The sequence below is a fragment of the Oncorhynchus tshawytscha genome, linkage group LG17 (assembly GCF_018296145.1).
Source record: "Oncorhynchus tshawytscha isolate Ot180627B linkage group LG17, Otsh_v2.0, whole genome shotgun sequence".
Classification (NCBI taxonomy): Eukaryota; Metazoa; Chordata; class Actinopteri; order Salmoniformes; family Salmonidae; genus Oncorhynchus; species Oncorhynchus tshawytscha.
Window position 1 is genome coordinate 22671838 of NC_056445.1, and position 16447 is coordinate 22688284.

General features: G+C 41.1%; 1 long non-coding RNA gene and 2 gene segments (V, D, J or C); 1 reads left to right on the forward strand and 2 right to left on the reverse strand.

The window, feature by feature from the left end:
* Positions 1 to 344: 344 nt before the first annotated feature.
* Positions 345 to 11153, reverse strand: LOC121839787. Of its 2 annotated transcripts, XR_006079238.1 has the most exons (8): positions 10898 to 11153; positions 7243 to 7445; positions 5673 to 5774; positions 5459 to 5573; positions 5048 to 5158; positions 4718 to 4838; positions 4376 to 4549; positions 345 to 1297 (listed from the first exon to the last, which is right to left on the reverse strand). It is a non-coding gene; the product is annotated as an uncharacterized LOC121839787 (long non-coding RNA). The 2 variants fall into 2 exon arrangements; XR_006079237.1 differs by lacking the exon at positions 345 to 1297 and having other exon boundaries at positions 1896 to 4549; positions 10898 to 11152.
* A 914-nt stretch (positions 11154 to 12067) lies between these two features.
* LOC112234255 lies at positions 12068 to 13448 on the forward strand. The segment is given in 2 exon segments: positions 12068 to 12071; positions 12373 to 13448. Coding segments are annotated over 2 exon segments (321 nt in total).
* A 1943-nt stretch (positions 13449 to 15391) lies between these two features.
* On the reverse strand, positions 15392 to 15969 carry LOC112234231. The segment is given in 2 exon segments: positions 15392 to 15751; positions 15862 to 15969. Coding segments are annotated over 2 exon segments (417 nt in total).
* Positions 15970 to 16447: the final 478 nt, after the last annotated feature.

A 16447-nucleotide genomic window follows, 5' to 3' on the forward strand; every position in this document is an offset into this window, starting at 1 on the left:
CCAATACTTTTGGAACTCACCGTAAATTCCATGGAGGAATTAAATGCCACTGGGAGAAAGGCAAAGCTGATAGATGTCCACAAATCACTGGACCCTACACACACCACTAGCCAGCTTTGTTAGTACAATAATGGTAATTTTATTGAATCTGTGTTTATCACCAAATCACCTACAGTGCATTCAGAAAGTATTCAGACCACTCTACTTTTTCCACATTTTGTTACATTACAGCCTTATTCTAAAATGGATACACTTTTTTTTTTAAACTCAGCAATCTACACACAATACCCCATAATGACAAAGCGTAAACAGATAAGGAAAAATAACAATTTAATCCAGTTTAGAATAAGGCTGTAACTTTAACAAAATGTGGAAAAAGTCAAGGGGTCTGAATACTTTCCGAAGGCACTGTATATAGTGAAGTTAACGAGTGGAGTGAGCAACAATGGAAAAGGGCTAAATAGAATTGAGCAATTGTTCAATTACTTTGAAATAATCTAAATATATTTAGGGTCTATAGGAAACAACACAACAGATACAGTGGGGAGAACAAGTATTTGATAACCTGCAAAATCGGCAGTGTTTCCTACTTACAAAGCATGTAGAGGTCTGTAATTTTTATCATAGGTACACTTCAACTGTGAGAGACGGACTCTAAAACAAAAATCCAGAAAATCACATTGTATGATTTTTAAGTAATTAATTTGCATTAATTACCATCAGTTCCCCTGAGCATGCGAAGGTCTTTCCACAAATGCTACACAAGTATGGTTTCTCTCCACTGTGCATCCTGATGTGTCTTGTTAGTACTTGCCGTTGAATAAATCTCTTCCCACATATTGTACACCCCCAGTATGAATGCGTATATGAGATTTTAAGATATCCGATATCCTAACCCCCTGCCGCAATGTGAGCAATCATAAGGCCTTTCTCCTGAGTGAACCCGTTGGTGCTGTTTTAGACTACCCTTCGCTTTGAATCTTTTATCACACTGGTTGCAATGGAACGGCTGCATGTCTGTGTGAACACCCTTATGTCGTTTCAGGTCCGAGGGGCTTCTGAAACCCTTTCCACATTTAAAGCAGATGTACTTCTTGGTTGTCTTGATTAAGGGTCTCTGTATTATTTGACTGGATGGCAGTGAGTTCTCAGCTCCTCCAGAGTCCAGGTTCCTGCTGTCCTCCTCTGTTAGATGTTCCTTCCTGATGTGCTGCTGAAGGTTCACCTCTCTCCTGTGGGAGAATGGGCACAGGGTGCAGGAGAAGACCTGGGAGGGCATGTCACTATCCGGTTCTGCCTGTAAAAAGCACATGGAAGTACACTGAACAAAAATATAAATGCAACATGTAAAGTGTTGGTACCATCTTTCATGAGCTGAAATAAAAGACCCCAGACATTTTCCGTACGCACAAAACGCTTATCTCTTTCAAATGTTGTGCACAAATGTGTTTGCATCCCTGTTAGTGAGCAACTATCCTTTGCCAAGATAATCCAACCACCTGGCAGGGGTGACATATAAGAAGCTGATTAAATAGCATGATCATTACACAGGTGCACCTTGTGCCGGGGACAAGAATAGGCCACAGTTTTGTCACACAACACAATGCCTCAGATGTCTCAAGTTGAGGGAGCGTGCAATTGACATGCTGACTGCAGGAATGTCCACCAGAGCTGTGGGCAGAAAATTGAATGTTCCTTTCACTACCATTAGCCGCCTCCACTGTCATTTTGGAGAATTTGGCAGTACGTCCAACCGGTCTCACAACCACAGACCACGTGTATGGCATCGTGTGGGCGGGCGGTTTGCTGATGTCAACGTTGTGAACAGAGGTCCCGCGGTGGGGCTATGGTATGGGCAGGCATATGCTATGGACAATGAACACAATTGCATTTTATCAATTGCAATTTTAATATCTGTGACCAACAGATGCATATTTGTATTCGTAGTCATGTGAAATCCATAGATATGGGCCTAATGAATTTCCTGAGGCCAATTGTGAGGCCCATTTATTTTAAAGGTAAACTATGACAAACAGATGCATATCTGTATTCCTAGTCATATGAAATCCATAGATTTAGGACTCAATGAATTTATTTCAATTGACTGATTTCCTGTAACTCAGTACAATCAAAATACAATCATAAAATTATTGCATGTTGCCTTTATATTTTTGTTCAGTATATAATCAGTCCTGCTATTTGAAACTTTTCCCCCCAGATTGCTGTCGATATGTATATAGTATTTGACAAGGCAATGACCTCCAAAAAAAGGTAATCCTTGTCAAAAATCTCATTATAATTTTATGACCTTTGTTTAACTAAATAACAATAAATTCTTATTTACAATGACGACCTAGGAACAGTGGGTTAACTGCCTTGATATGGGGCAGAACGACAGATTTATAACTTGTCAGCTTGGGAATTTGATCTAGCAATCTTTCGGTTACTGGCCCAATGCTCTAACCACTAGGCTACGTGCCCCCTCAAATGAAAGAGTGGTCAATTTTGAAATGTAGTTGTGGTCGAGTAGAGTTTTAGTACAAGCTCTATGAAAAGCCCTGTTAAGTAAATAACGCACGCAATACGTTCCTAAATGTTTTAAGTCAAATCCAGATCTTATCTCAAGTGATATTGGCGCAATAGAAGTTGGATTGCAGTGTGTGAGATATCTTAAATGTTTACACATTTACTTCACAGGCCTCTCCGTCGTGTTTGTACTAAAATTGTAAGACAGACAACTTCTTTCAAGGTAAAAAACTAAACAAAAATCATTAAGATTGTGTTACATTTTTGTAAAATTATCCCATTAACGAATTTGGAGTCTCTATGAAGACATTCCCAAGGCAAAATGGGTTTGACAGACATCCCTCCTTGGTGGGGGCAGGAGAACACCAGGAAGGGCATGTTGATTTTACAGCAAGGTAAAATGAGTACGGCTACTGTCACGGGCGGGATCTGAACCCGGGTCTCCCACAGGAGAAAAACACCTTGACAGTAAGACCAAGAGGATACTCTCTCTAAGGCCAAGGGTGAGGCAGGGCTACCTCATCACGAGACCATGAGCCTGTCTCATGTCTGCTACATGTACAGTATGTACAGTATAGTGCCTCAGCTGAACAAGCAATTTAAGATAAACTGAATATTGGTCATCATGTTGGATTGTGGCCTTCTGTCCCGTAGAGGGTGAAGAAGGCATGGAAGAAATATGCAGAAATTCTACTATTCAAACCCTCAACAGTGTTTTCCTTATTTTTTAAAGTCAGCAATGCGTAGTGCATGGTCTGCATATAGGGCAAGCTGGCCCTGGACCACGATCAACTGTTACAGTATATTGTCAAACAACTGTCAAAACCCTGGCTAGCTAGCAAATTATTATTGTAAATGTACTCAAACTATTGTGGTGACTGATTACATAGCATCTTCACAGGTGGTTCTCTATTTCAGCTGGTGACTGACACAATTATAATAGGCATTTTCAGCATGCAGTGGCCAGACCACGGTCAACTCATCCATCATAAATACACCCCCATAGAAGAACTCAACAAAGAGCAGCTCAAGCAGATGGGTTTTTCTAGGAGGTCAACTCATTGTTACATCACATCAACTTCCCAACAATGTGGTGGTAACATTTTGAAACATGTCGGCTTCTAGGAATTGTGGTAACAGCAGTAACCACTACCTCACCAGCTATAGAAGTAGACCTGGTTTCAACTTCAAATAGTCTACTATTTGAAATAATTTCACAATGGAACCAATAGAGTAGTCACAAAACTGCAAACCCCACCCATCTGGCACTCTAGGCAAGCTAAAGCAAACGCTAAACACATTTCAGAGATTTCAAATAGTATTTGAACACAGGTCTGAAGGGAATATATGATGAAATACTGAATTGTGTAACTTGTTAAAATCTACAATTTGGAATCTTAGTTGCCCACTGGTTACCTATAATTAGAGCTAAAATAGAATCCATGTCATTAGAATTAATGTCTTACTTAATTCAACCATTAAATCCTTGGCTTTAGGGTACCAATATCCCCCCCAAAATAAAAACAGACTTCACTTTTGGGGAATAGTCAACGTATTTAACTCTGACTGCTCTTATTAGAATTTCTACATTGCAAACAGTGAAAATTATGTTTCATGCCACAAGAGGTACCAGATCCGGGAAAACTGGTTCCTATTTCGGCAGGATCCGGCTCAAATAAAGCTCTGTTGGTGGAGTAGCTACAGCCACAATGGAAACAGCAGCCTGACTAGTCTAATGGAAAAAGCACTGTCGCTTAACTTAATATTGTTCCAACTAGTAATAACAACCAGTTATCAATAACACAGTTTGGCAATCGCCATGAACAGTGCACAGAGGTATGTAATGTACTCTGCTCCGAATGTCCTTCCCGTCGACGGCCATGGGCGTGTAGTGATGATCCTGGTTTCTGCTGTCCAGAACTAGTGTCACGACCTCAAGCCTCCACTGAAGTTTGTTTCGATTTTACCAAGGAAGTGAGGGTCAGAGCGGACAGGATGGTGTCAGAGTCGTAGAACAAATGATCTGGAAAAGAGGGAGAATCCAAACCAATTTTATTTACTAATACCTTGGAGGTGAATACAGACATCTTTAACAAAACAAGGCACATTTCATTGGTGGAAAATGCAATCAAATCTAAAGAACTTCAAAGAATTTACCCCAGCAGAAATAGATAACCTGAATGCTACCTACCTCTGTTTAGGTGTCCAAGATGTCTTTGATGCTGTAGCAGTGTCTTCAGGTGCTCAGGGTCAGAGACAGACTGAACACACTCCTCCAGGTCAGAGAAGGCAAGGCTGAGACAAGATGCTGTCTGAGGGTGAGAGAGACAAACTTAAAAGTTAAAATGGAAAAGGAGAGTGCAGTCCAATACCAAATCAACCCCTAGCTCCTACCCACTGGAAATGTGTGAATGTTCAATCCATTGATTCATTTATTAAAGGGGGTTCATTCATTCATAACTGTAAACGCAACATTTTTCACATTTGAATTGATAGGATGAAGATGCAGTCATATCAGTACCTGTGTAAAGCTGGGTACCAGCAGCAACTCCTCCAGTCTGGAGAAGAACTCCCACACCAGAATCTGCAGTGCTGTGTCATACTTAGTACCGTACTGCACTGGTAACACCTCCTTTAATGAAAATGTAGAGAGCCATTACACAGTGAGGTGAATGGTCTTGCCTATAACTTGTTACAGTCAATATGCATTAGTTTAATAAAATACTTGTTTCATCCCTTTGCATGAATATTCTTGATATTTGTCACAGTACCCAACTTGACACACAACACACACATCACATGCTTGGGAGTATTATATTCCTTTTCGGGTACATGCCTGCCTGCTTGCTCTTCAGGCTTATCCAACACTTTTGCTTGATTATGACACAGAACTACCCAATTGTGAAAAGTTAGATGTTTGATATTATCTCACCTGAAGAAAGTGCTCCCTCTTCGCTGGGTCTTCCAGCAGGGTTTGGACCAGCTCCACAAAGTTAGACTTTGATGCCTCCACTTTCTTGTTTTTGCTCTGAACATGAAATTACACCCTAAAAAAGCAAGTTAAGAACTAAAATTACAACAAAAAAAAAATGTTGTATCGAGATTTAACAATCCACATACTCTGTGGTGTATTGCACACAACTTACCACTTTGTGCTTTACTGTGCATGACTGGATTCTATCCAAGTGGCGTTGGATGGTTTGATGGTCCACCATGTCCTCTTTACCACAGCACAACTCAAGAACCAGCTGAAATAGCAGGCACACTTTAATATGCAGGAATGGAAACATTATAGATTCAGACTCAGAGTGTTTAATGTACAGGGTAGCAGGTGTGATTGCAGGGTTCAGTGAAAATCATAGGCTCCGTGCTCCAACATGCAGGAAGTGAAATAAAATAACAAAAATGGTCATGGAAAACCAATAGAACTATATACACAATAACAACTGTAGCAGAGATGAATTAATAAGTGTCCATTGGGGTGGAGGCAGAGTAAAGACTGTAGAGGGGAAAGGGGGAATGACCATAGGGGAGCAGCAGGCAGACTAAATTACCATTGAGCGGGTGTGGGGACCAAGTGAAATAAAAACGATAACAATTATAATTAAAAGGTAATAATATACATATTAACAACTGTAACAGTGATGAATGTATACTGATCAAAAATATAAACACAACATGTAAAGTGTTGGTCCCATGTTCCATGAGCTGAGATAAAAGAACCCAGAAATGTTCCATATGCACAAAAAGCTTATTTCTCTCAAATTTTGTGCACAAATTTGTTTACATCCCGTTAGAGCATTTATCCTTTGCCAAGATAATCCATCCACATGACAGGTGTGGCATATCAAGAAGCTGATTAAACAGCATGATCATTACACATTGTTTAATCTTGTGCTGGGGACAATAAAAGCCCACTCTAAAATGTGCAGTTTTGTCACACAACAAAATGCCACAGATGTCTCATGTTTTGAGGGAGCGCGCAATTGGCTGCAGACTACAGAAATTGCCAACAAAGCTGTTGCCAGAGAGTTGAATGTTCATTTCTCTACCATAAGCCACCTCCAACATTGATTTAGAGAATTTGGCAGTACATTAAACTGGCCTCAGAACAACAGATCACGTGTAACCACGCCAGTCCAGAACCTCCACATCTGGCTTCTTCACCCGTGAGATCATCTGAGACCAATCACCCGGTCAGCTGATGAAACTGAGGAGTATTTATGTCTGTAATAAAGCCCTTTTGTGGGGGAAAATGAATTCTGATTGGCACCCATGGCTACGCCCCTGCCCAGTCATGTGAAATCTATAGACTACGGCATAATTAATTTATTTCAATTGACTGAAATATATGAAATCGTTGCATGTTGCACATATATTTTTGGTCAGTATAATTGGGATGGGGGCAGAGTAAAAGTAATTTGAGGGGGTGGGTGTGAAATATCCACAGGAGGAGCAGCAGGTAAGTTAAGGGACCATTGGAGGGGTGGGGAGAAATGTTCATAAGGGGGGGGGCTGACCATTTAAGACAAAGGGGACACAAACTAAGAAGTCAATGACAACAGAAGTTGATCATGAAAATGTGACGAGAACAATCTTCTGTCCAAATCCCTGGCCTTCAAGATCCAGGGGCTTATGAGGGACTAAGTTCTGAATCTCACCCCACATTGGTCACTTTTACATCCTCACAACCCTCAACATTTCCACCTCTCTCACCCTTGCTCTCAGTCCTAGAATGAGTTGGGTCCTCTGCCTGGAGCTTAACAGCTCTGGAACCATCTCTGTCACCAAAGTCACAAATTCCTCCAGCTTCCCATACTGCATCACATTACGCTGCTCAGCCACGTGCCACATGGATGCTGACATCAAGCGTATTGGTGGAACCAGGAGACACAAGGAGGATAGAGGGAGATTGAGACCTGTCATGATAACGAAAGTGAGGAATTTGTTAACATAACTTACAACCATCAAATTAATACAGACCCCTGCAACTAGACAGGCATTTTATGAGACTCCTGTTTCCACGAATCCAGGACGAAGACCGTATAGCCAAGCTAAGGTTGGTCAGAAATTCTCTGTGCAATACCATAACAGTACCTATCCTGTAACTCCCAGTAATAGATATCAAAAATCTTTGGTTAAATTACATTATCTGGTGTAACAATCTGTAGCTAAATTGAACTAAGCTCATGAGGCATGTATAAGTTATATTGTTCAAGAAGAAATGGGCATACAGACAATTAATTTAAAATGACTGAAAATGAAGGGTGATTCCGCAGTAACAGAATTACTGTACTACACAGAAATGTGTAATTATGGATATTAATGTCATTCTCCTTTTACAAGTTTAGACATCACAGCGCAGCACTGAAGAGCGCAGTGCAATACAGCACAGCATAGTAGAATAGAGTTCAATACAGTGCAGTATAGTATAGTATATTTCAGTACAGTACAATATACTGTACTCTACTTTTCTTTACTGTACAATATTGTACTCAGTATTGTACTCTACTCACTGTACTGCTTTACTCACAGTAGTATTGCACTGCTTTACTCACAGTACTGTACTCAGTATTGTACTGTGCTCTACACACTGTACTGCTTTACTCACAGTACTGTATTGTACTGTGCTCTACACACTGTACTGCTTTACTCACAGTACTGTATTGTACTGTGCTCTACACACTGTACTGCTTTACTCACAGTACTGTACTCAGTATTGTACTGTGCTCTACACACTGTACTGCTTTACTCACAGTACTGTACTCAGTATTGTATTGTGCTCTACTTACTGTACTGCTTTACTCACAGTACTGTATTGTACTGTACTCAGTATTGTACTGCTTTACTCACAGTACTGTACTCAGTATTGTACTGTGCTCTACACACTGTACTGCTTTACTCACAGTACTGTATTGTACTGTGCTCTACACACTGTACTGCTTTACTCACAGTACTGTATTGTACTGTGCTCTACACACTGAACTGCTTTACTCACAGTACTGTACTCAGTATTGTACTGTGCTCTACACACTGTACTGCTTTACTCACAGTACTGTATTGTACTGTGCTCTACACACTGTACTGCTTTACTCACAGTACTGTATTGTACTGTGCTCTACACACTGTACTGCTTTACTCACAGTACTGTACTCAGTATTGTATTGTGCTCTACTTACTGTACTGCTTTACTCACAGTACTGTATTGTACTGTACTCAGTATTGTACTGCTTTACTCACAGTACTGTATTGTACTGTGCTCTACACACTGTACTGCTTTACTCACAGTACTGTATTGTACTGTGCTCTACACACTGTACTGCTTTACTCACAGTACTGTACTCAGTATTGTACTGTGCTCTACACACTGTACTGCTTTACTCACAGTACTGTACTGTGCTCTACACACTGTACTGCTTTACTCACAGTACTGTATTGTACTGTGCTCTACACACTGTACTGCTTTACTCACAGTACTGTATTGTACTGTGCTCTACACACTGTACTGCTTTACTCACCGTACTGTATTGTACTGTGCTCTACACACTGTACTGCTTTACTCACAGTACTGTATTGTACTGTGCTCTACACACTGTACTGCTTTACTCACAGTACTGTATTGTACTGTGCTCTACACACTGTACTGCTTTACTCACAGTACTGTACTCAGTATTGTACTGTGCTCTACACACTGTACTGCTTTACTCACAGTACTGTACTCAGTATTGTACTGTGCTTTACTCACAGTACTGTATTGTACTGTGCTCTACACACTGTACTGCTTTACTCACAGTACTGTATTGTACTGTGCTCTACACACTGTACTGCTTTACTCACAGTACTGTACTCAGTATTGTACTGTGCTCTACACACTGTACTGCTTTACTCACAGTACTGTATTGTACTGTGCTCTACACACTGTACTGCTTTACTCACAGTACTGTATTGTACTGTGCTCTACACACTGTACTGCTTTACTAACCGTACTGTATTGTACTGTGCTCTACACACTGTACTGCTTTACTCACAGTACTGTATTGTACTGTGCTCTACACACTGTACTGCTTTACTCACAGTACTGTATTGTACTGTGCTCTACACACTGTACTGCTTTACTCACAGTACTGTATTGTACTGCTTTACTCACATTACTGTATTGTACTGTGCTCTACACACCGTACTGTGCTATCCATTTGTTTCAATCCAGTACGTCTGTGGACGTTAACATCAAGGCCAGGGTGGACTGACCAAATATCAACTACTTTTCAATGTCCATGGACATCCAGTGTTTGTCAGTGCTCAGTGGTTGAGGATGCTTGTTACAGTAAATAGAAAAAGAGGGGGCTCATGGGTAGGTGTCAGTAAGAGCTGGGAGAGGTCACATTAACTGGAGAGTGAGAAAAGGAGAGGTGTTGTCCAGAGTCTTGACTGTTCTAAGACAAAAAAAACAACATATCTGAACATAACTGTACGCCAGTGGGAGGTCAGTAGCAGGTGACCAACTGTGCTTTGTGACTATTATGATTTCCCATTGTAGCCAATTCAGTTGCAGTAATTCTGCTGCTGATTTTGGGGTAATTGCATTACTAATTTGGTGATAGAATTACAAGTTTTAATCACTTAAATAATTCATTAAACATTTTATATCAGTAAAAATCATATTATATCAGTAAAATCACTATAACTTATTGGTAAGTCTACCATTACTTGTTACTTCAGTGAACTTTCATTATTCTCCTCACGAGGGAGAGAAATGAGAAAATATGTGGGTTTTTGGTAACAGAATTACAAGGCAATATTTCTTAAACTTACAGAAGGTAAATAATTTATTCAAAACTAAATATAAAAGTGTTGATATTAGCTGACAGGGGTCTTTACGTCAACATTATTGTGTTTTGATGTATTTCTAATACTTTCCTGGTAGGCTAGATATTTACCAAGACACCTTTTCTAAGACCCCATCAGTTTATCCAGAAATCAAAGCCTTTACTTATGACTCATTTTGAAGATTGAAAAATGTATCTAACATCTTCTATCATGACTTAATTTCCTCAAAATATAGACTCTTAACTTTCCTTTGACACTCAAATTGATATGTACCTTAACATGTTGGTGCCCATGGGTCCATTTCGATGGAAATGCCCTGAAGGTATCGCAGACGTTTTATGTCGCAACACTTTCATACAGGTGTTGACTCCACTATGGGTTTTTACCCAGTTAGTGCACGCCTAGCTGCTAGTCACTAGCTATGTGAATTTATCCAAATATTGTTTTACATACTGCCCGCATTTTCCTCCTCTAATCTTGAACAGAAATACATTTTGGGTGAAGCATTTTAGGAAAACATTACTTATAAACGCCAGAGACAAACCTTTTGAATCCATATCGCCAGCAAAACAAGCTGCTAATGCTGCTACGACGGTATGTTAACGTTAGGTAGCTAGCTTGGAGGCTTGAAACGTTTTCAACGTCCATGGACATCCAGTGTTGGTCGGTGCTCAGTGGTTGAGGATGCTTGTTATAGTAAATGGAAAAAGAGTGGGCTCATGGGTAGGTGTCAGTAATGTTTGTTGTGACCACAAATCGCGAGTCTTCAAAATAAAGGTCTCCCGTGTTGTAGCTAAGATCAAAGATTTTTTAAATAACTGAGACAGACCACACCCTGTCGTTTCCAATGGGAACAAAGTAGTCATAGTGGGCAGAACAAGCAAGGAGATGAGGCAGAGCCAATCACGAACTAGCGAGATCCTATTGGCGCGTTCTAGCAACGTTGCATATTTCCGTTAGGGAACGCCTTCTCTGTGAAATGCGTATGTAATAACTAATTTCGGTATTGTCACTCCTTCTAAACAACGCACGTTTTAGAAATGGAGTAAAGTCTACAAATCTTGGTCCACTCTGTTCGTAACAGATTATAGTTTTGGGAACTGAAAGTTGTATTGAGATCAAATGTTTTTATCGATGAGAAAATGTGCAGAATTTGGGCCAAAATCCATCTCGTTCCATCTTCTCCCCCTTGCGGTCACTGGGCTTCTTCTAACTCCCATATTTGGTAGTGGAAACGCCAAGCGGATGCTTCACATTTATACACCCGGTGAAATATCTGTCTCATTGTTCTAGCTGTGGTTAGATCAAGACAGCTATAGACGGAAGCGACGTAAATATCATCGAACCAAGAGCTCCAGTCGCAGACATGACGACACAAGAATACCAAGGCCACTTGCACTTTCCCTTCAATTAAAGTGTTTGAGGTGAATGTGAAAAAAGCTCGATGAGGAGATGACCAAATTCTTCGTTTCATCTAAAGATACAACTTTTGGTCAATAGGTAGCCGAATTCTCAGTCAGGGGTCGCAAACGTTCATTTTCTGTTCTCTCCCCTGACAAAAACGGAACGTTAGCGCCCCCTGATGGAGAATGTTGTTATATCTAAGTTTGGACAGAGACAGGTCTCAGTAATGTTTGCAACAGACTTCATGATCTACCATGGTTGATATGTGATTAAAACTCATCTATGCTCAGATTTTGCAAATACTATGAATATGAGTATGCTATTCTGATCAGATCCATTCATAAACAATATCTGTATGACATGTATAACTGCTACTGTATGACTAGTAGCTCTAGTTACTTAACTACTTTATACTTGTTTGGTTCATAAATCTGCTTTGTATCATATTACTTCAGTGTTTTCTCCACATCTTTTAAACTATCTAACATCTACATTCCTGTTTAGAGGGCATTTCCAGTTTACTTTATTTTGATGTGTACTTTACTGAAGATAATCTCTTACTGTAGTTGTATTTGACGTAGTTACTTAGTTGATGATATGTTCTGTTTGTTCCAGGTAACAGTGCCCCCACCCTCACCGTCCTGCCCCCCTCTAGCGAGGAGCTGTCCAGTACAACAACAGCCACACTGACGTGTCTGGCCAACAAGGGCTTCCCCTCAGACTGGATCATGAGCTGGAATGTGGACGGGACCAGCCAGAAGCAGGAGACCAGTCCCGGGGTCCTGGAGAAGGCCGGCCTGTACAGCTGGAGCAGCACCCTGACTCTCACTGCCCAGGAGTGGACCAAGCCAGGAGGTGTGACCTGTGAAGCCCAGCAGAAATCCCAGACTCCAGTCACCAATACCCTGAGGAGGGCTGACTGTTCTGGGTAGGACCCCTCAGTCACACACCCCTGTGGAGAGTTCCTCTGCTTTGACACCCCTGCTGATTCCTCTGCTTTGACTCTGTTCTGAGTTCAGATGTTCTCTGTCTTATTGATCACTGATATGTAGACTAACAGTGGGCTTTTCTTGAGTTCATGTGTCATTCCTCTCTGTAGACTGAGGTTGTATCTATCAGGTATGAAGAGAAGACCCAGATGCAGACCACATTGAATAAACAATAGTTCAATGTTCCAACAGGGGCAGGCAGTAGACAGGTCAATGCAGGCAGGGGTCAGAAAACCAGAGGTCGGCAACGGTACCGGATAGCAGGCAGACTCAGGGTCTGGGTAAGGCAGAGGCAGGCGGGCTCAGAGTCAGGACAGGCAAGGGTCAAAACCAGGAGGGCAAGAAAAGAGAGACTAGAAAAAGCATGAGCTGAGACACAAAACACTGGTTGACTCAAACAAACAAGATGAACTGGCATCAGACCAACAGACACAGGTATAAATACACAGGGGATAATGGGGAAGAAGGGCGACACCTGCAGGGGTGTGGAGACAATCACAAAGACAGGTGAAACAGATCAGGATGTGACAGTATCAGTGTGAGATGTGATGTGTTCTGTTTTATTACTATTAGATACTACAGGAATGTTTGCTTTGATGTTGTCACGCCCTGGTCAAAGTATTTTGTGTTTATCTTTATGTATTTGGTCAGGCCAGGGTGTGGCATGGGGTTTTTGTAATTGTGGTGTGTTTGTCTTGGGGTTTTGGTGGTGGTATTGGGATTGTAGCTTAGTGGGTTATCTAGCAAAGTCTATGGCTGTCTGGAGTGGTTCTCAATCAGAGGCAGGTGCTTATCGTTGTCTCTGATTGGGAACCATATTTAGGCAGCCATATTCTTTGAGTTTGTCGTGGGTGATTGTCCTTAGTGTCTTACATGTACTCTCTGTTAGTTTGCACTAGATAGGCTGTTTTCGGTTTTCATTACGTTTATTATTTTGTAGTGTTTAGTCGTGTTTTGTTTAATAAATATGGATCGCAATCGACACGCTGCAGTTTGGTCCGACTCTCCTTCATCACCACTAGAAAACCGTTACAGATGTTTTGATTAATGGATGAAAATAAAGGTTTCCCTTTGGAACAAATATTTTTCTTGTCTTTTTCAAAAATTAGACTTTTGATCAATATCTTGGACTCACCAATTTGACCACTCCTGTATGTATCTAAAAAGTTGTCAAAATAATATTACAAGTATTACATCTTCAAGATAGAGTCTTCTCTCACTCCAACCCCCTGGTGACAGTGCTGCTCTATTCTGGGACAAGCAGAACCACCCAGCCCTGTCTATGTAAATCTCAGTTTCACTCCCACAGCTACCAGTCTAGCAGTTGACCACTATCTGAAATACCCTGGACTGGGACAGATGAGTGAGTGGACAGGTTGTAACCTTTATGGTGGATTCAGCGAGGAAGACATAAATGATGTGCCACCATGCAATTAATGACAGATACAATTGTTATTATACTTTATGTAGATACTGTATATATGTAACAGTATCACTTTAGACCATTCCCTTGCCCATACCCGGGCGCGAACCAGGGACCCTCTGCACACATCAACAACAGTCACCCACAAAGCATCCTTACCCATCGCTCCACAAAAGCCACAGCCCTTGCAGAGCAAGGGGAACCACTACTTCAAGGTCTCAGAGCAAGTGACGTCACCGATTGAAACGCTATTTAGCGCGCACCACCGCTAACTAGCTAGCTATTTCACATCTGTTACATATAGCTCCTCCCACCAGTGGTGTAGTGATGGTTGAGCCCAGCATCATGTCTCATTCACAGATCTAACAGTCACTAACCCGCTCATTAAAATAGTTAATATAATGTTAGAAGATCACATCCATTTAAATCAGACATTTGGTTGAGGTTCATATGAGGACTTGTTTTGGGGCCTGAAGTGAATGTAACTTTGAACTAATGTTGAGGCCATAACAACCTTTGTTTTACTTCTGGAGATCTTGCTTTGCAAATGGACAGGTATTGTGTTTCAAAACATCAAATAACTTTTATAGGTCATGATAACAAATACTATAAGTCATAACCATGATGATGATGAGGGTCATGTGATCTGAATGTGTCACGCCCTGATCTGTTTCACCTGTCCCTGTGATTGTCTCCACCCCCTCCAGGTGTCGCTTATTTCCCCCAGTGTATTTATCCCTGTGTTTCCTGTCTCTCTATGCCAGGTCGTCTTGTATGTTTAGTCAAGTCAACCAGCGTGTTTTTCTCTGTACTCCTTTTCGATTCTCTTTTGCCAGTCTTCCTGGTTTTGACCACTGCCTGACTCTGGACTACTTTCCCATCTGCCTGATCGTCCTGCCTGCCCTGACCTTGAATCGGTCTGCCCTTCAGTACCTATTGGACTCTGAACTGGTTTTGACCTTTTGCCTGTACACAACCATTCTCTTGCCTACCCCTTTTTGGATTAATAAACATTGTAAGACTCCAACCATCTGCCTCTTGTGTCTACATCTGGGTCTCGCCTTGTGCCTTGATAGAATGATTGCTTTCTAACCATATTGTCATGCCACAGTTGACCGCATCTACTGATCAGTGTTCCATGTCACTGTTTCTTCCCCTCATCACCTGCAGTAGGTCCCAGCTGTAGAAGGATAGTCACTGTGCAGTCTGACTGAGGGAGGTTTTTGTACGACTCTGTATCACTGTGTGAACACATATTTACTATTGGGGATGTGTAAACTCTGACAGTAGTAATCTCCTGCATCTTCAGCCTGGACTCCACTGATGGTCAGAGTGAAGTCACTCCCAGATCCACTGCCACTGAATCTAGATGGAGTCCCAGAGAAGAGGGTGCTTCCATAGTAGACCAGTAGTTTAGGAGTTTCTCCAGGTTTCTGTTGATACCAGGCTAAACACGGTTTACCTGAACTCCAACAATCAGGATACACATCACTGCTGGTTTTACAGTTCATAGAGACTGGCTGTCCGGGGAGAACAGTTTTCACTGTAGGTGTCTGAGTCACAGTGATCTGTCCTCTAGATTCTGCAACAGAGAACAAATATCACCAAGTATTAATAAAACATTCTTAAGTTAACCTTTAAGTTCACTCATTGACTTTTCATTATACAAACATGGAACTTCATTTGCTTTACCCTTGAAGCAGAAAGCAAGTGTCCAGATAAAGATGGTGATAAAAGTCATGGTTGTTGTGGGTTCTGTTGTCATGAAGGACAGCTCTCAGTCATGAAGTGTTCAACTCACAGGGATATAAAACACTCCCAGACCACTGAAGCATGTGCTGTCGATGCAGAGCATCATCACTATGCAAATCATCTTCTGGTCTTCTCCCCATCCACCGTTAATCAGTAAATTTAGACCACTAAGGATCCATCAGATTAGAACTGAGAGTCCATTACAATCTGATCTTGCGCCAACAATTGTCACCAAATAATCATAGAGGTCCATATTAATATGTAAATAAGTTAAGTGAATAAAAGTGTATGAATAGAATGGATATTATTGGTTTAAGGGCTATCACATATGATCACTATTACTGTTTAGCAAGACAAAATCATAATGAATAATGGAGAGAATAAAACATACATTCCTAGAGTACATCATGTTATCATAACTTTGTCTGTGGATTCGTTTTATGGTCAAATGGCATGGTAACATATGTATGGAAAAGAGGAATATCATTCATTTTCCACCTCCCAGTGATTATTGCTAATGTGTCAC